At 41.8% G+C, this 21078-nt stretch overlaps 2 protein-coding genes across 2 annotated transcripts in view; one reads left to right on the top strand and one right to left on the bottom strand.

The window, feature by feature from the left end:
- LOC137332332 (coiled-coil domain-containing protein 69-like) overlaps window positions 1-5331 on the top strand; it is a 37197-nt gene extending 31866 nt beyond the window's left edge. The window contains exons 7-9 of the mRNA XM_067996081.1: window positions 801-920; window positions 1047-1144; window positions 3146-5331. Of these exons, the coding sequence (XP_067852182.1) occupies window positions 801-920; window positions 1047-1144; window positions 3146-3329 (402 nt within the window). The 3' untranslated portion in view covers window positions 3330-5331. The remainder of the gene's footprint in view (window positions 1-800; window positions 921-1046; window positions 1145-3145) is intronic.
- A 2169-nt stretch (window positions 5332-7500) lies between these two features.
- Window positions 7501-20781, bottom strand: LOC137332072 (platelet-derived growth factor receptor-like protein). Its single transcript, XM_067995793.1, has 6 exons — window positions 20388-20781; window positions 17204-17507; window positions 15106-15257; window positions 11325-11618; window positions 10641-10780; window positions 7501-9167 (listed from the first exon to the last, which is right to left on the bottom strand). The coding sequence occupies exons 1-6, from the start codon at window positions 20443-20445 to the stop codon at window positions 8958-8960; spliced, it is 1158 nt and encodes a 385-aa protein (XP_067851894.1). The 5' UTR covers window positions 20446-20781; the 3' UTR covers window positions 7501-8957.
- Between the last annotated feature and the right edge of the window lie 297 nt (window positions 20782-21078).

Below are 21078 nucleotides of genomic sequence, written 5' to 3'. Positions count from 1 at the left end.
TCAATTCAGCTGCAGTATTGTGGTACCACTCTAGTGAACTTCAGTTTTGTGGAGAAACTGGAGAAGCTGGGATTGTTCTCCTTGGAACAGAGAAGGTTAAGGGGAGATTTGATAGAGGTGTTCAAAATCATCAACGGTTTTGATAAAGTAAATAAGGAGAAGCTGTTTCCAGTGGCAGTGGCTGAAGGGTCGGTAACCAGAAGACACAGATTTAAGGTGATTGGCAAAAAAAACAGAGGCATTTTTTTTATGCAGCGAGTTGTAATGATCTGGAATGCATTGTCTGAAAGGGTAGAGGAAGCAGATTCAATAATAACTTTCAAAAGGGAATTGGATAAATACTTGAAGGGAAAAAATTTGCAGGGCTATGGGGAAAGAGCAGGGGAGTGAGACTAATTGGATAGCTCTTTCAAAGAGCTCGCACAGGCACGGTGGGCCGAATGGCCTCCTGATACTGTGAAGTGTATTAAGGGTTACAGAACCAAGGCGGGTAGATGGATTTAAGCTACAAATCAGCTATGATCTAATTGAATCACGGAATAGGCTCGAGGGGCTGAATGGCCTACTTCTGTTCCTATATTCCTTCCTACAGACAAGACAGGTGGTCAGAAGCTCACTGCAAGGGAGACAGAAGCAGTGAAGGCCTTTTAGGCCTCACTGAAGATATGTGCACCCAAGAAACAATTCGGCTTTGCAATTTTCCCTGAATAAATTAAAAACAGGTAAAAATTTGCTATATGTTTCATTTTGATCTCACAATGACCATCTAACCCTTTAGAACTCTGTACTTTAAACTGCAGGACTCACGGCCACCGAACCTATTCTGGGAACAGGAACTGGAGAGTTTACATTTTGTGGTGGAGATGAAGAATGAACGAATCCACCAGCTGGATAAGAAAGTGTTACAGATGGAGAATCTGGTACATTCATTTATTTGTCAGTATGAACGGAACTATGGTTTGTCATAAGAACTGATTTTTTTTTATTAGCTGTAGTTTGATTTTGTGACTAATACAAAGATTTTTTTGCCCTTGGTTGTTCATTAGGTTGAAATAAATAGCTTACTTGAGGAGAAGGTAAAAACCCTTCAGCAAGAAAATGAGGACTTGAAAGTTCGTCTGAAAAATCAACAGGCTTTTGCAAGGTATTCCCGGAACTCCGATAGTATCAAAATGTGCCTGTTGCAATCGGCATGTGAATTCTGAGATAGGATACAGGAATGGGTATCTTGATGCAGTTGATAGTACCCAGGACATTGATAAGTTTGCAATGGCAAAGAATGCGTTTGGGTTCTCATTTTCTTCCTGTGTGGAAACTGAGAAGCTGATTCAGTAAGATGTTGCTGGAATTGACTTTGGACACCACCGACTGAAGCTGACAGTTTCACAGAGCGATTCATACCCAGAATGGTTACCTAGTGGAGGTAAAAACTGTGAAATTATTCAAGAAGCAGTTAGACGCTGTGACTGAAGGATTTAAATCATAGATTTCTATGCGAAGAGGAGCTAGATGGGCTCGATGGCCTCCTTCATCTGGACTTGCCTTAATGATCTTTGTGTGACATTCCTGCTCCTGCAGTCAGTGCATTTGAATACCACCATTGAACTTAACAAAACAAAGTAAAATGGGCACTGATTATACATGGTGGTGTCATTTACTCCACTTTCAGAGCAGAGTCAACAATGATGAACAATCAGAAACTTTAAATAAACTTTTTGTGAATAAGATTCTTTGCTGCACTGTGGCTCAGTGAGCAAATGGACTATCAGGTGCTGTTGAACCGTACAGACCAAAAACAGTCGCAGGTTTGATTACTGGGCCAGGATTCTCCTTTGTGGTCCAGCCTGGAGAATGACACAAAATGTAGGTGTTGGTGCTCACCGCACCAACCAGAATTTATCTCCTCCCATCTCCACTGGGACTGCTGACCACCCCTTCCCCACCCCACCCCATACAAATGGCAGTGGTGATGGGGGAGGGGGGGCCTGGTCCCCAACGGTTTCCCTCCTGATCGCCCGGTTACCACTGCTTCGTGGTGCTGGGAGGTGGCAGTCAAGATCCTGAGGTCCCCCACCCCCCCAATACAGGGAAAGGGCCTTGTAGTGACCTCCTCTCCTTCCATTCCGGTCTGACGACCTTCGTGTCACCTTGGCACGTCTTCCCCTTTCGCTGCCTGGCCACTTCTTACCAGAGCCTGGCCATGAAATGCTGGCCACTTCTGATGCTGCAGCATCAGGCTCTGGCAGACTTCCTCTCGCTGGTGGGAATCCCGCTGGGAGCCCATCGTACATACGGGCCGAACCTGGACCTAGGTAACTGGGTTGAAGTTCCGGTGTTTACGCAGCAGTAGACGGATGACAATCCCAGCCCTGTGGCCTATGCTGAATTAATTGATCACAGTTGGTGTTTGTGGGATGGGCACTGTTATCAGCCTCAGTGTTTCCCATCGGGAAAAGAAGAGTTCCTGCTCCTGATTGCTATCCAGTGACTCCTCTTGCAAAGTGAATGTGTGCAGACATCAGAGGAGGACTTACTTGTGATGTCCTTCCCCTCTCAATTGATAGCATGTCAATACTCAACGTCCAGGATCAAATATGAAGAATGGTTATTTGAGGTACTAGACAGATGCTGTTACCAGTGGAACTGTATCCAGGAGAGGTGGGAAGAAAAGAGGAGAAACTAGGAAAAGAAGGAATAAAAAATTAGTTTCATACCAATGCAGCTGTGTGGATGTAAAAACAAATACAAACACACGGGCCCGATATTTACAGGGAAGCGAGGAAGGAGCGAGAGGCAGTCAAGCGGGTAACCCGGAGGTCCTGCCGAAGGTAACGGCAGGATCTCATTTAAATATCTTGTCTCCATTTCCCAGCTAGATTGAGAGGCTGGCCAGCTGCTGTGCGGGAAGACCTGGTAGGCTGCAGCCGGGGAGCAGATAGGAGGGAGGGAAAGATCGTGAAGGTGGGGGGGAGATCAGAAAGGCTTTGGGAGATCGGTGTTTAGGGGGAGATCGGAGGCCTTGGGGAGATCGGAGGTCGAGGGGAGGTCAAAGGCATAAAACATAAAGTTCATACTAAATATTTGAAATACATATAAAAAGAAATGTGCCTCAATGCTAAATTTCTTGTCTATCATTTTACTTCAGGCAATTATCCATTGAGCACGAGGTCCTGCAACAGACTTTGGAGAAAGAAGCTCTGGTCAAGGAAAGACTTTGTCAAGAGAGAGAGGAACTAGTCTGGAAGCTGCAAAATGGAGATATGTCGCCGACTGTAGAGACTTCATGGAGACCACTTCACTCAGAGTCATTAGAAATATCATTAAGGTGACAGTAAGCATTGGAAGAACAGGAACTTCTCAACAGAACTCAACAACCTTCATATTGTCTGAGACACATTGGAAGCATCTACCTCAGCATGCTTGGTGTTGGTTGTATCAGTGGATTTGGGCACTGAGCTAATTGGAGACATCAGCTGATCTTTAAATATAAAACTGCATCGCATCTTTAAAGGGTACATCACTGCAGTGCTACCATTCCTCGGATGAAACATTAGTAGAGCCGACAACAGACTTGGATAAGAGGACAATTGAACTTGTTTTTATATGGTCCACGTGCTGTACATTTAAGAAACAGTGTTTATCAAAAGAAACTGGTACAGAGCTTAGCTCTGAGACACCTTATTAAAGGGCATTTGCTGTTTGTTTTGTTTCCTGACAATTTCAGATACCTAAAAGTGTTCTTGGTTTTATCAAAATGATACCATTTTGTGCTACTTAGTGAGATTTTTTTCTTCCTTGACACAAACTGTCATTCTTACCTTAAAAAAAACCTGAGTTTATTTTTTAGTTTGTTACCAAGACCAGTTAGTCCCTGCAATCAACAATAGCCATGTAGACTCTGACACTAGTTATGCAATTCATGCAAGTAGAGTCTGATAGCAATGATGATCATTCGGGAACTTCTGGTCAGCTAAAATAGGAGACGGGTTGTTTAATTATCCACATAGTCAAGAAGTGTGATAGCCATATGTGAAATTCTTAAATATTACAAAGTGGAAACTGATATCATGCACAAATACAAAATAAGAATTCATCTCAAGATTTTATTTGAAAGTAAATCAAGGCTTGTAAAAATCCAATTCAAAGAATAAGTCATTGTACCAAAGCCTTTGCTACAAATTATAACTTCAGCTTACATCTCCTCATAACACAAGTACATGCACATTATAACATTACAATTGTATTTACAACATATCTATCGCAGTTATTTCAGAATTTCAAAAAGGCTTCCAATTGCTACTACAAAATGTCATCTGTAGTCTTCATAGTTGTCCATGAAGAATAGCTTGTGTCTTCAATGAAACTGTTTGAGCTTGTAGGCTGCGCAGAAATTATAGACAGCCTGCCCTGTGCATTACAGAGGACAGCCCACAGTCCCATATGAATTGGATAGCCTGCAGTATCTTTGGGAACTATAGAAGACGGCCTGTGATATCTATGTTGCATCCTTGCAATTTCCATGGGAACTACAGAGGAGAGCTCCCAATCCCCAAAGAAACTGCGGGCAGCCTGTGATCTCCATGAAAACTATGAAGTGCTTGTTTCCAGCAACTATCGCATAGCAGCTAGCATAAAAACTTTCAAAGAGATATACGATAAACAAACTCAGGGCAGTGCAAATGGTTCTGAAAATTACACACATAACACTCAAACAAGATTTTAATACGGATCTTGTAACACTCAGAGCTGTGATGCACACAATGCCATTCAGAAAGATAAATGAACAGTGTAATGTTTAAAAAACATGACAAACAGAAAGATGCAGAGATGGAATTAGTAAAAGTTATGTGATGCAGATATCTGTGTAAAATAATAGCACTTTATTGCCTTATAGAGAATATTGTGTTGGATTTTGATTGCCACTGATATGTATTTAAAATGCCAAAAGATTCAATGATAACGTTGGTTAAAATTAGCCTATACAGTTATATTTCATTTAGATTTGTGTAGCATTTAAATATGCCTGACTGCCCTTAAAGCCAATATTTCTAGATACGGGCAATGCCATCCACACCAAAGAAGTTAGTTATAGAAGTTCAGGGATGTTGGGACTGACCAGAGATCAATTTACTTGGAAGATTAGCAGAAAGCAGGAAGTGCCTTGCATTGTGCATTCAGCATATGTTTTGTATAGAAGCCCCCCCCATAGGAACAGTGGTGCAGACAGTATCACCCCATTGGAATATACAGAGCATGTACAGCAGGTGAGAATATTAATTGATCTGAGTATCGGTAACAGCAGACAAATAAAAAAATGTTTTTATTTTTAAATGTTGATTTGTCTCATTTTCTCAGGCACTTTAAAAGTGAAAGAATATATTTTTAAAATCTTCATGTTAGAAATTGTATAATAAATACTGATCAGACTTGGGAAAAGTCAGTAGTGTCACTGCAAACTAACATGCTTCAATTTTTACAATGGTGCACTTTTAACTACTTCATAGACACAATTTTCTAAAAAAAAGATTCTCTGGGTCTGTTGTAGACTAATTGATAGAGATTGATTGCCATGATTAGTCAACAACTCCATTAACGTCGTATCATGCGACTATCAGGATGGTAGAAGGTGAATTAGGATGCCCTTGGTCTTTTTTCATCTAGCAATTTCTATGTTCCTATGACAATTCTGGGCCTTTGTACTTGCGATGCTGGAGCTGATTCACTAAAGGCAATTGTGTTGTAATAGAAAGCAAACTATAATCATTCTTCTGCCTTCACAACCAGAGTCAGGCTTGCACGGCACAAATCTCTCACCTGTGAGTTGAAGGCTGTGTGTTTTAGCCCCACAACAGGGCTTGAGCACATAACCTGGGCTGACACTTGAGGGCATTTCTCAGGGAGTGCTGCATTGTCACATGTGCCATCCTTCAGATGAGACCTTAAACTGAGTTCTTGTGTATTGGTTCAGGTGGACATTAAGGATCCCATGGTACTGATGAAAGAAGGACAAGGCGTTCTCTCAATGCCCTGGCCAACATTCCTTTGTTAACCAACACCACCAAAAACAGATTAACTGCTCATTCATCTCACTGCTCCTTGTACAGTCTTGCTATGTGCAAAAATGTCTGGTACAATTGACTAAATAACAGTCATTGGACTTCTGTATGTGGCACACTTTGAGACATTACGGAAAGAGATATGATAAAACATTACATAAATGCGAGTTTTTCTTTTAACATCAAACAAGGCAGCAATTGTAATATATACATTTGAATCACATCTTAAAGTCATCCAAAATGCTAAAATGTTAGGCCCCTAGCGAATCATGAATCCATCAAACATGTACATTTATTTAAAATGTAGGGGTTTTTTTGCTCATTGGATGGGAATGTTGCTGCTGGGGAATAGAACACTTTTCACTTTGAACACCCAATCTCAGTGTTAAGTATAACAATTGTAAACAATTTTACAACACCAAGTTATAGTCCAGCAATTTTATTTTAAATTCACAAGCTTTCGGAGGCTACCTCCTTCCTCAGGTGAACGATGTGGAAATGAAATCCTCGAAATGAAGTCGCATTTATAATTCACAGAACAATGCTTGGTGAGTACAGACAGTTTTTTCAACTGCCCGTTGCCAAGGCAATCAGTGTGCAGACAGACAGGTGTTACCTGCCAGGTCTCACAGAATATACAAATCACCAAAAAAAACAACAAACAAAAAAAAACAGAGATAGAGAGGTAGAAACATAGAAAAGACAGCAACTGACCCGTTATATTAAAAACAGATAACATTTGTTCGCTGGTGGGGTAACGTGTAGCGTGACATGAACCCAAGATCCCGGTTGAGGCCATCCTCATGGGTGCGGAACTTGGCTATCAATTTCTGCTCGACGATTTTGCGTTGTCGTATGTCTCGAAGGCCGCCTTGGAGTACGCTTACCCGAAGGCGGCCTTCGAGACACACGACAACGCAAAATCGTCGAGCAGAAATTGATTGCCAAGTTCCGCACCCATGAGGACGGCCTCAACCGGGATCTTGGGTTCATGTCACGCTACACGTTACCCCACCAGCGAACAAATGTTATCTGTTTTTAATATAACGGGTCAGTTGCTGTCTTTTCTATGTTTCTACCTCTCTATCTCTGTTTTTTTTTGTTTGTTGTTTTTTTTGGTGATTTGTATATTCTGAGACCTTGCAGGTAACACCTGTCTGTCTGCACACTGATTGCCTTGGCAACGGGCAGTTGAAAAAACTGTCTGTACTCACCAAGCATTGTTCTGTGAATTATAAATGCGACTTCATTTCGAGGATTTCATTTCCACATCGTTCACCTGAGGAAGGAGGTAGCCTCCGAAAGCTTGTGAATTTAAAATAAAATTGCTGGACTATAACTTGGTGTTGTAAAATTGTTTACAATTGTCAACCCCAGTCCATCACCGGCATCGCCACATCATTAAGTATAACAGAGTAAGATACAGAGTAAAGTTCATCCAAAGTCAGAGTAATGAGAAATTTATTAGGTCCATCTAGCACACACTGTTTGGTACATCTACTAGGACCCATCACAGATAAAATGAGAAGGGTCTGTTCAGTACAGTCTCCTCTACTGCTCCCTGTGGAAATAAAGCTCAATCCATGGTCGTCACAAGATCACAAGATAATTATGGATGAGGAGGCCCATTTGGCCTATTTGATTCATCCACTCAGATATCCCAACACCACCCACCACCACCAATTGTAGAATCCAATTGTTTTTTTAATGATTCTGCAAGTTTATCCCAGACGCTGATCACTCTTTGTGTGCAGAAGAATTTTCTGATACCTGTCCTCGATTGTAAAATTCTCATCCTTGTGTCCAAATTCATATAAATTCTCTCCTGTCCCCTGTGTAATACAATGCTCAATTCAGTCAGCTCCCCCTGCTGTCCCCCTGCGTAATAAGCAGCTCCATCCATGCAGTTTCTCTATCTCCCATGTAGTATCAATGCTCAATTCATGTAGCTCCCTCTGCTGTCTATGTGTAATATAGTAACACACAACTCAATCCATTCAACTCCCTCTGCAGTCCCCCATTTTACACAGCACTCAATCCACACAGTTCTCCCAATGTCCTCTGTGTAAACATAGTAATGTAGCAACATGCTGTCTCCCGCCTCTACATCTTGTATAAAATACAATGCTGAACACAGAATTCAGACTTGGCTTCATGCTTCTACTTGATCAAATATATCAAACTGTGAAAGACTATTAAAGGAGCAGTACTGCTTCATTAGGAATCTTATAAGTAGGGTCAGTTCCTAGATAAAGCAACAACAGCAAGCTACAAAAACCCACTGCCCCTGCTGCCATATTAGCCAGCACTGCAGGCTTGCAGTGCAGTAGTTTTATTACTTCTGAACATTTACCTGACGAAGGAGGAAGCCTCCAAAAGCTTGTGAATTTAAAATAAAATTGCTGGACTATAACTTGGTGTTGTAAAATTGTTTACAATTGTCAACCCCAGTCCATCACCGGCATCTCCACATCATTATTACTTCTTAGTTTCGGTTTTTATTAAAATTACAATAAGAATAGGAGTTTCAGTTACAAATGATGTCAGTATATTCCAATCACATATCCTTCCCCTTATAAAGTGAAGTGTCTTGAACTGGTCTGCTTCACTTTAAGATGATCGCTATTCGAACACTCAGAACGATTAACAGCTAAGACCATCACATGACCAAAAAACGTAAGGCTTATGATACAAGAGTAAAAGTTACATCATGAAATATAAAGAAAACAGAACTTTAAATTGCAAAATAATACTGTTTTTCTAAAGCAGAAATGAAAAATATACAACTAATTATTTAGCACTGATGATACAGATTTGTTTTTTTTAAATTCCAGTTGTTTTTTCCATTTTTTCAGAGTTATTATCAGTAACTTAGGGAAACTCTTGGCCTTGCTCCTGTGCTTATGTTTGACCAGGACTTGTGTGTGGAAGCACAGTTACACGAGTGGACACCGTGGTTCTCCCCTGCAGGTTCTGAGCAATACACGTGTAGAGCCCATCGTCGACAGGACGCCCCTCATCCACTAGAAGTACGCTTCGAGACGATTGGCGTATCTGGCCATCAACATATACGGGCTGCTGGCTTTCCCTGGTATAGGTTGGTCTTCCCAGCTGGATACAGTAAAAAAGGAAATAAGGAGCAAAGTAGCAGCAGATAGAATTTAAAAAATGTGAGAAAAAATATCAATTACATTTTCTTAACACAATAGCATCACTTAAGAGCTTTACAAATGGAGTTTTCAGTTCTGTATCAATATAAAGTTCTCTCTCTACGTATGAATAAGAAACATATTTGTAAATCTCCTACCTTGAAAGAAATACCTTACTTTCTTTCCACAGTGACCTATTGTTCTCAGTCTCCAGGGTCAGCGGGGACCCAATTAATTTATAGTCACTTTGGGAATGTATAAATTGCCGCACCAATTGGTATTGATGTGGTGAACTATACTTTCAGTCCTGGGTGCCAATCAGGAAACATTCAAGTCAGAAAACTTTAGTGTTGCTCAGGGAAGCAGCAATAAAGGTAATGACTTTTCTCAGGTTGGATACTTCTTGACTTTCGATCAATGGGAATTCAATATTCACAGCAATTCTGGGTGGCTGGCGGCTGGTCTTCGAAAATGTATGAATTGATGCTATAGAATGACGACATCCACGACAACAACAAGAACTTGCATTAATCTAATATCTTTGATGTAGAGAAATGTCCCAAAGCACGTCACAGAGGTGTAATCAAAAAACTGGACTCGGTTTTAAGGTGGGGTCGGGAGGAGCACTCCTGCTCTGCCTGGCTTCACATTCAGGTGGATATGTTTTACAAACTTACCTTTATGGTGGCAGCCTGCAGCAGTCTCTTTAAGGACCGGCGATTAGGCTGCATGTAGACCTGATTTTTCAGAACGCAGCCGCCAATTTTGCATTGGGGGCCTTAAATAGGCGTTGGGCCCCTTATTTGCATAAGCAAAGGGTCTAACGCCTGTTTCTGGTGCAAGCCCTGGAAGCCTTTTTTTTGCCTGCACCAATATGGAAGGCAGCATGGGGCATTACTGGCCACAGCTCACCCCCTGATCCTGATTCCCACCTACCATCTGCTGCTTTGACCCCCCCCCCATCCTAATCTCCCGACAGCCCCCATCCCAATTTCGCAATCGCCCCCATCCCAATCGGCTCCAAACCGATCTCCCCCGCGTCCTCCTATTGTCTCGATCGCCCCCTCCCAATCTCCCTCGTGCCCTCCTTTGCTTCCTCCCAATCGGCCCTCCTCTCCCAGTGGCCACTTTACCTCCCCTTCACCCCCCCACACCCCCCAAACAATCACTTTCCTCTTTAAGCACTTACCTGAGGGCCACTGCTGGCAAGGCAGCTGCCCGAAATTCAAAGCCTCTTCACCAGCGAGCTGCCTGGGGATGTCCAACAGGTGTCCGCAGCTCACTGGTCTCACTTAAATGAGGCCTGAGACTGAATATCAGGTATGCCTTGGGCTTATCTGTTCAGGTGCAGGGATCATTCCCTGTGCCCAGTTCATGCCAGCAGGCCAGCGCAAATTAATTTCTAGGCCAACATCTTTGGAGGGTTACGGCTTACCTGCTGGCCAGGGAATTCCCAAGTGAAGTCCACCTCTATATCAGTTTCTCCAAGAGCTGTACATGTTAAATTAAAGTTTACGCCCACATGTACGGAGCTAGAAGAGGCTGTGATTGTAGCTGATGGAGGTGCAGATGGATCTGAGAGAGAAAAAATACATAGTTTACGTTCAAAGATTGTCTACATTTCATATATCTCTATGAATCATCTCTTGTTTCTCTGTACAATTAAGGTAATACTTCATAGGTAATTAGGTAACACCTAAAGAACACTGAAATCGATGAAACTCATTAATGAATGTACAGAGTTGTTCCTGGGGAAGAAGGGGTTTCTAGGTGCTAAGGGTCACATTGGCTAGACTGGGTATTGGGGACACATTTGTGTGGCCCTCGGAATTAATTGCTGAAGTGTTCCAGTCTCTGAGGGGTGTAGAAGAAACAGCCGAGAGAGCATCCACTGGACTTTAGTTTTTAAAACTATGGTGATGATTTCCTGCACTGACTGCTCAAGTATAAGTAGTATTGCTTATTTTATTAGTTATTTAATTATACATTGTTTACAATCTCTGTTCTACCATTTCTGTCATGTTGTGTTAGATAGGATGGGATATAATTGTAAAATGAAACACGTCTAGTATGATTTATTAGATGACAATTTTTTTAAAAGGATAATCAATATACTTACAATTCATAAATATGAGGAGATATTTTGTGGAACTCTGCATTAGCCCCCGATAACTTGCCACACAATACACTGTGCCAGCAAACAATGGCATGGCCTTGTGGACAACAAAGCCTTTCTTCACATCAAATGTGATTAATTTCCCATCCACTGGAATCACCTCTGGTGGAAATTCCCGGTGCAGAGATACCGTGGCCAGAGGGTTTGTTACTTGGCACGGTAACCTTGTGGGCTTGTCTGTGCGAAGCTGAACGGCTTCATAGTAATCGTTCGTGGGCACAAACAGTTCACGTGGATCTGTGGAGAGAAAAAGAAATAGTGACTTTGTTCATTTAAAGCTGCACAACCTCACACCATTTATACTCATTAAATGATTTAGTTCCTGTAGAATCATGATTTCAATTTTCTGATTTTAAGATGGAAAACTTACTGGATTTCATTTAAACCAGCCACTTTTAGCTTGCATGCTGTTCACAATCCAGTATCAATCATCACATCAATACCTCAAACATCAGAGAGGATCTGGTAGTCCTATCAATATTCTACACACCCAGAAAGCCTGGCACATCAGAAGAAGGATCTGGCAAACACAATACTATTACCCTGCGAACTGGGGAGAGAATCCTTTCCTAAAAATGTGTTCTCGGGATGTGAGCCACGCTGGCACGGCCGGATTTATTGCTCATCTCTAGTTGCCCTGAGAAAGTGGTGGTGGGCCTTCTCCTTAAACCACTGCAGTCTCTTTGGTGGTGGCACTCCCATAATGGCATTAGTTAGGGAATTCAGAGATTTTGACCCAGCAACGATGAAGGATAGGTGGTGTGTCTGTTTTTAATATAATGGGTCATTTGCTGGCTCTCTCTGCCTTCCGGATGTTTCTGCCTCTCTCTGTGTTTTTTTTTTCTCTGTTTTTTTTTCCCTGTTTGTTTTTTTGTTGAATGTGTATTCGGGGGTTCTGCAGGTAACACCTCTCTGTCTGAACACGGTGATTGCCTTGGCAACGGGCAGTTGCAGGGGCAGTCTGTAAACACCATGTATTGTTCAATATGTATAAATGCGTAGGCTTCAAGGAGATCTTGAAACATTTGCCTGAGGAAGGAGAAAATCTCCGAAAGCTTGTGAATTTAAAATAAAATTGCTGGACTATAACTTGGTGTTGTAAAATTGTTTACAATTGTCAACCCCAGTCCATCACCGGCATCTCCACATCAAGTCAGGATGGTGTGTGACTTGGAAGGGGAACGTGCAGGTGATGGTATCCTCATGATCTTGCTGCTCGTCCTTCTCGGTGGTAGAGGTCGCAGCTGTAAGGTGCTGTCGAAGTAAGCTCAGAGAGTTGCTGCAGTGCATCCTGTAGATAGTACATACTGTAGGGTGGCACATACTATAGCAGTATTCCGATGGTGGAGCAGTAGATATTGAGTTTAGTGCCTGGGGCATCAATCGAGCAGACTGCTTTGTCCTGCATTGCATAGAGCTTCTTGAGCATTCTAGTGGATGCACCCTTCCAGGAGTGGTGAGTATTCCTTCATACTTCTGACTTGAGCCTTGTAGATGGTGGACAGGCACTGAGGGGTAAAGAGGTGAGCCACTTATCACAGAATACCCAGCCTCTACCTTGCTGTTGTAGCCACGGTGTTCTTTTGGCTGGTCCAGTTAGGCTTCTGGTCAACGGTGCAACCAGGATTTTAAAGGTGGGGAGGGATTTAAAGATGATGGTACTGTTGAAGGTCAGGGGGAAATGGTTCAGCCTTTTTTCTGTTGGAGATGGTCATTACCTGGCACTTATGTGGTGCGAATGTTACGAATGTAATTTGTGGGCTTGCATTGGCTGCCCTCTTATCAGAAGAGTTGTGAATGGAATCATTAGTGAACAGCCCCATTCCTGACCTTATAACAGAGGGAAGGTCATTGATGAAGCAGTTCAAGATGGTTGGGCCAAGGACACTGCCCTGCGGACCTCCTACAGTGAAATTCTGAGGCTGCAATAATAACCTGCCTTAGACAACCACAATCATCTTCGTGTGTCATATATGACTGGAGGGTTTTCCCGTAGACCCCATCGACCTCGGTTTTGCGAGGGCTCCTTGATGCCACATTCAGTCGAATGCTGCCTTGATGAAGAGGGAAGCTACCCTTATTTCTCCTCTGGCATTCAGCTCTTGCATCCATGCCTGGATCAAGGCTGTAATGAGGTCAGGAGCTGAGTGGTTCTGGCAGAACCTGAACTGAGTGCTATTAGTGAGTAGGTATAACTTGATGGCATTATTTTTTTATTTGTTTAATCATTTTGCTGATGATTGGGAAGAGGCTGATAGGGTGGTAATTAGCTAGGTTAGATTTGCCCTGCATTTTGTGGACAGGACATACCTGGGCAATTTTCCACATTGCCAGGTAGCTGCCAGTGTCATAGAGTCATAGAGAGTCATAGAGTTATACAGCACAGATCGAGGCCCTTCGGCCCATCGTGTCCGCGCCGGCCATCAAGCCCAGTCCAATCTAATCCCATATTCCAGCAATAGAGTTTGAATAGCTTGGCTGGGAGGGATGACTAGTTCTGATGCACTGGTCTTCAGCACTACAGCCAGGAGGTTGTCAGGACCTATAGTTTTTGCTGTGTCCAATGTACTTAGCTTCTCAACGTCATGTGGCGTGAACCAAATTGGTTGGACTTTGGCTTCTAAGATGGTGGGGACCTCGAAAAAAGGCCGAGTATGATCATCCACATGGCACTTTAGGCTGAAGACACTGGTGGCAACCATATTATTACTTTGCACCTCAAACTGCCCAAGACATTGGGGATCTGGTAATAGCACAGTTGCCTTGCACATAGGAGGATAATATAGTACATCTCAACATTACAACACTCCATGTTAGAATGGAAATCTGACAATCAGAAGGGCACCGTTTATTTATCAAGAACTTGCCATCGACCAGGAAGAAATCCCACAGAGAGAATATATCATTATATTATATTAGAGAGTGATGGTATTAAAGTATCTTTGTTGAAGCTTACGCTGCTAACTTCACCAGTGGCATCATTTTGAGGCTGGTATAATGGTTTCACCACAGAGAGCAAAAAAAAGACAATCATTTAATGATCAGAAAGTGCTAACATCCCAATTATCTGAGACACCCACTTCATGGGCATAAGTCTGATGTGCAAGACCTGCTGTATTCATAATTCAAGCTCCTGAACCATAATTTTTTTTATTCATTCAGGATGTGGGCATCGCTGGCAAGGCTAGCATTTGTTGCTCAGCCCTCGTAGCCCTGAGAAGGTGGTGGTGGGATTCCTTCTTGAACTGCTGCATGTAACAGTTTGAAACATCTGAGTGGTTTGCTAGAACACTTCAGAGGGCAGTTAAGAGTCAATCATATTAGTGTGGGACTGGAGTCACATAAAGGCCAGGTGAGGACATCAGGTTTCCTTCCCTAAAGGACATTACTGAACCAGTTGGGTTTTTACGACAATCTGACAGCTTCCTCACTTTTTACTGATACCAGCTTTTTATTACTAGATATTTTTAAACTGAATTCAAATTCTCAAACTGCCATAATGGGATTTGAACTCACATTCTCTGGATTATTAGTCCGGTAACAGAAACCACTACACCACCGTACCCCAAATGTAATCAGGGAACCATAAAGTTCCAGCCTAAAATTTAATTTGTTAAATTTAAACCATTCTAGCATATATATTTTTAATATTGAATTCTAGCAGTCAGTCAGCAGGCCTATTTCTGCAACTGCTTTAAAGCTAACGTCAGAATGTGGTCCCCACCAGTGAAGAAGACGTAGGTGCTGCCAGTTTTGGAGTCGTCCTTTCTGCAGGTCTGGGCGTCACAGTCCAACGCCCAGCAGCTGTATTCACCAGTATCAGCTCCTGTGCTATTCGCTACTATCAGCTGGCTAAACTTTTCACGATGATTAATGCTGTAAAGTAAAAAAAAACTTTAAAATATAATTCAATCTGTAAGTGTCAGGAATCAAAAATAAAAATAACAAATCTTACCCAAAACACCATTCAGAACTCTTCATAACACTTCCCTTTATTTATAAATATTATTTATAATCTCTTGCTGTGCTCCCACAAAGGCTGAGCTGATTGAGTCAGTGAGTAACTGAGACATACAGACCAGGAAGGCTCCCAGTTCAATCCCCAGTCTGTGCTGCACTGTCGGAGGTGCCGTCATTCAAATGAAACATTAAACCGAGGGTCTCGTCTGCCCTCTCAGGTGGACGTAAAAGATCCCATGGCACTATTTCGAAGAAGAGCATGGGAGTTCTCCCGATGTCCTGGCCAATATTTATCTTTCAACTAACACCTAAATACAGATTGTCTGGTTATTGTCACTTTGCTGTTTGTGGGACCTTGCTGTGCATAAATTGGCTGCCGCATTTCCTACATTACAACTGTGACTACACTTCAAAAGTGCTTCATTGGCTGTAAAGTGCTTTGGGGCATCCTGAGGTTGTGAAAATGCTGTCTAAATCCAAGTTCTTTCTAAGTTAGCTGACCTCATCTGGGTTGGTGCTACGGGTTACACAAATAATTTACCCTAGTGCTCTGGGTTAGGAAAAGGAAAATCCACTATGATTTCTACTCCTGTGTGCTATCTAATGGCCCGAGCTGGAAGTGAGCATGTGTGACCATTGGCTAAGGACAGGATCTGGTTCAGCTGCGATGCCTCCTGCAGTCAAATAGCCTGAGGACACTCACTGTCTAAGGTCACACATAACTCAGCTCGGCTGGCTGATATACCAGAAGGTAGCCAATCCCCAAGGAATTAATACCTTCATACCTGAACTGAGACAAAGGAATGTCAATAGTGTATCTTGCACAATTAAATACAGCTCACAATCACAAATAGGCTTCAAAGCCACACGGACTGCCTAACAATACCTTCAGGAAAGGAGAAAATACGCAGAAAAAGGAGAATAAAGCCTCTGCACTGTTTTTGTGGCATTAGGTCCTTCAGGACAATTACTGGGTATATAATAATGATTGATTCTCATTGTAGCACTTGTGCACAAAACTCTAAACCAAGATTGCATCATAGCTCCTGTTCGACTCAATCACCTGCTATTCCATACAGATTAGCTGTTGCTTTACAATGTTTGTGCTGGATGTAGCATCATAAATTTAAAGGTTAATAAATAACATTGCTTCATATCTGCTATAAATCTATTTTGCTGTCATAGTGTGTTGATTAACATTACCCAACCCATCATTTGGACTGCACATGAGATAATAACCAACGTGATCAACAGGAGAGTGATAATATAGAGGATACATCAGGAAGCGCAGTGTGTCATATCCCACTTTGGGATGTCCTCATAACACATGACTGGCAACTTCATGAAGAAATGATGGTTATTCCCGCAACTGTTATATAGTCCACGCTACACAAATCATTGAGAATTCTCTTCAGACAATTAAAATTTAAACAACAAAATATATACATTACACTTTAAATGAAAACTGCATTGATGCAAGAATTAAAGAATAATTATGGTCATGTCAATGTGAAATTTGTTTTTCAATGTTGTTACATGTGGTATAAGCAAAAAACGAATCCTACATGTCCTGTGCACATTTCTAACATATCTTGTGTCTGATCTAATAGGGGTAGATTTTTAACCTGCTGCCTGGGAGTATAACTGGTTTAGTGGATGAGCTACACCTGGAAGACAAGTTGAAAATCTACCCCAGTGACTGCGCCTGATGAAACTAAAGGCTAGAAGAAAATATTTTTCTCCAGAGTAGTGGGCATTTAATTAGGAAATAACCCCAATACCTGTTACACAAATACTGCAAAAACACGTCTAGCGATTGATTGAATGCAGGGACAATAACATTTCAGCAGATGCAAAAATACCTGAATCTGCCATCATTTTCCTCGTCTAGATAACTGGGGTACGCCCAACTGATGTGTTTCCCTTTGCAGCGCAGTACAAGCTTCTCCCCAGCAGGAACCACCAAAGTATCGGATGGTTTCCGGAACATGCCTTGTCCCAGTAGCTGAGTCATTATGAAGATCCTTGCAGGCTCCTTGACTGTCACCTTCTTCACTTTCGGTTTGACTTTGGTCTTTTTGGTGACGGGTTTAAGTTTCTTCCCAACATTTTGCTTTTTACTCTTGGCGGCGTTCTTGATGACCTTTTCATCCTTCTGGCATTCCACTAAAAGAAACAATGTTGTTACAGGTTGCATAGACTAGACTTGTATTCCCTTGAGTATAGAAGAATAAGGCGTGATCTAATTGAGGTGTTTAAGATGATTAAAGGATTTGATAGGGACATTAGAGAGAAACTATTTCCTCTGGTGGGAGAGTCCAGAACAAGGGGGCATAGCCTTCAAATTAAAGCTAGGTCGTTCAGGGACGATGTCAGGAAGCACTTCTTCACATGAAGGGTAGTGGAAATCTAGAACTCTCTCTCCCAAAAAGCTGTTGAGGCTGGGGGTCAATGGAAAATTTCAAAACTGAGATTGATAAATTTTTGTTAGGCAAGGGTATTAAGGGTTACGGAATCAAGGAGAGTAGATGGAATTAAGATATAGATCAGCCATGACCTAATTGAATGGCGGAACAGGCACGAGGGGCTGAATGGCCTACTCCTGTTCCTATGTACACAACAATTTCAATTTTGAACCTAATATTAACCAAAATAGATTTGCCCTGGGAGTGTTTAATAATCAAGAAATTTTTGCTGAATTCACAACTGAAAATGTCTGAAATTACACACTCCAGGCTTATTCTTCAGTCCAATCACTTACATAGAATTATATAGAAATTACAACATGGAAACAGGCCGTTGGCTCAACCAGTCCATTTGGTACATACCTTCCACACAAGCAATAGTCCTAATCCCTTGTACCTGTACTATTCCCGTATTCCTTTATCCCAAAATCCTTCAATCATGTTAAAGGTTGACATGTTTCTCTACTTCATTCACTAACTCCATCACTGCCTCACAACCCTCTGTTTAAGAAAAAAGTTTCTCCTGCTGTCTGTGCTAAATCTCTTACATTTAATTTTATATCTACGTGCCATGTTTCATATCTGTGATCGCTGACATAACCATTCTCAAACTGCAAAGCTGTTTATACATCAAAAATTCTATTATCCACCCAGATAAGTAATCCAGAACTTACCCCTTCCTTTTCACCACAGTACAAAATGATGGGCATTAAACTGGTGGACCTTAGAGAGAGGACGAGATGTTTAGTGAGTATTATAATAGACACGTAGACCTTTCTAGTGTAATACAAACTGAGTGGGGTATTTAGACTGCACCCTTGTCGTGTAATATAATCTGCATTGTGAACATTAAAGTTCAGTGTCTCAGTGTACCACGAAATACATAATGAGTGTTATGGGGGCTGTACTTTGTAGTACAACACAAACTACATTGTAGGTATTACCATAAACAAGTTCGACTTCCCAATGTAGCACTCCGAACAAATATAGTTTGCGCCATTATGTGTCACTGCATGAGGAAGGTGAGAAAATCACAATAAAGCCTGCAGGACGATATAGTTAATTACTATCAACAACAACAGCAACTTGCATTTATATAGCACCTTTAGCATAGTAAAGTGTTTCAAGGCACCTCACAGGAGCGATTTTCAAACAAAATTTGACACCAAGCCACGTAAGGAAATATTAGGACAGGAGATAGGTTTTATGGAGCATCTTAAAGGAGAGAGAGGTAGAGAGGAAGAGAAGTTCAGGGAGGGAATTCCAGGGCTTAGGGTCTAGGCAGCTGAAGGCACGGTCACCAATGGTGGAGCGATTAAAATCAGGGATGTGCAGGAGGCAAGAATTGGAGGAGCGCAGAGATCTCGGAGGGTTGTAGGGCTGGAGGAGGTGACAGAGATAGGGAAGGGCGAGATCATGGAGGGATTTGAAAACAGGGGTGAGAATTTTAAAATTGAGGCATTTGCGGACCAGGAGCCAATGTAAGTCAGCGAGCACAGGGTGATGGGTGAACGGGACTTGATGCAAGTTAGGATACGGGTAGCAGAGTTTTGGATGAGCTCAAGTTTATGGAGGGTGGAAGATGGGAGGCCAGCCAGGAAAGTATTGGAATAGTCAAGTCGAGAGGTAACAAGGGCATGGATGAGGGTTCATAATCAAACATAATGACATATGTAAACAGTTACCATGACCACCCAGGTGATAGAAACAATTAATAATCATCACTGAGTCATCACTTGTTTCTGTCTGTCCATGGTCTTTGCAACTCCAGAGACTTGAGCACAAATTCTAGGCTGACTCTCCAGTGCAGTACTGAGGGGATGCTCACTGTCGGAGGTGTCGTCTTTCTGATGAGACGTTAAACGAAGGCCCTGCTGCCCTCTCAGGTGGACGTAAAAAAATCCTATGGCACTATTCAAAGAAGAGCAGGCGATTTCTCCTTGGTGACCTGGCCAATATTTATTCTTCATTAAAAAACAAATGATCTGGTCATTATCTCATTGCTGTTTATGGGACCTTGCTGTGTGAAAATTGGCTGTCAGGTTTCCTACATTACAACAGTGACTACACTTCAAAAGTACTTCATTGGCTGTGAAGCACTTTGGGACATCCTGAGGTAGTGAATGGCATTATATGAAAGCAAGTCTAAAATGCATTCCTATGGCATTTCTCTGCACGTTATTTCAATAGAGATATTTTAAGTGAAAGGTGCTATATAAATGCAACTTTTTTTAGTGTTATAATCATCACACAATCCACAACAGTCTCCGTCCAATGTGACAATACCAGCGTCCCTCCTAGAAACCCGGAGGCAATAGGACCTGAGAATTTGGAGCTTGGATCGTTCCGAAGCTTCCAGGTCACTTATCTTTCGCATTGTATGTAATAATTTAATACTTATACCCGCATAAAACATGACTTCAAACTCCGAGCAGTTAATGCGTCTATAAAAATCTTAATCTGGCAATAGGAAGGATGTATTAGTTAGCTGAATGCAATATGAAAAAACATGGAGTAGCTCTAGGGAGTTAAAAAGTATTTTCTTAGTTTCTTGATTCGAGTTACTTACAATTTTACTTACCGAGTTCTAGCAGAAAAACACTCAGACAAAGCAGCACGAAAACTAACCCCGGCTTCATTGTAAAAGTTTTTTTTAAAAAAAAATAAACTCAAAGTTTACAGCCAACGAGACAAGCACCGACCCAAACTGTAGAGTGAAATTCACACCAACGTGTTGTTTCAGAAGTTTCGCAGGAAAGTAACGAGGTGCCAAAGAATTTGCTTTTCTTCAAACGGAATCAAGGAGTCAGCTATTTCTCGTTCAACAAAGTGCCCTCACAACCGGCTGAGATTCAACCCGAAAGAGCTTGGCAGCTGAAAGGACAAACTCAATGAATCCATTCAACTGCATTCAGCCTCAATAAACATCCACATGCTTGTCATACTTTTTCTGTCTATCTAGTGTAGTAACTACCTTTCCTAAATATATCTAACAGTAATCGAAAAGTCATTATGAATTCAAGTTATAAATATGCATGTTTTAAAAATTGAGGTCTGTTTTTCACGTGAAACTACAAGGGCCAAAAGAAACATGATTTTTTATGACAAAGTTTGGTCTGTCCAGATTTCATCCTTAAAGCCAGCCTAATTTTGAGGTTTCTATCCCACATTAACTACCCTTACATCTCCTCGGTAACATCACATCTGGAATACTGTGTACAATTTTGCACACTTTACCTTCAAAAGGACATTGACGTATCAGTGAAGAGCAA

Source organism: Heptranchias perlo, chromosome 14 (assembly GCF_035084215.1).
Source record: "Heptranchias perlo isolate sHepPer1 chromosome 14, sHepPer1.hap1, whole genome shotgun sequence".
NCBI lineage: Eukaryota > Metazoa > Chordata > Chondrichthyes > Hexanchiformes > Hexanchidae > Heptranchias > Heptranchias perlo.
This window is presented reverse-complemented; position numbering and strand designations above follow the sequence as displayed.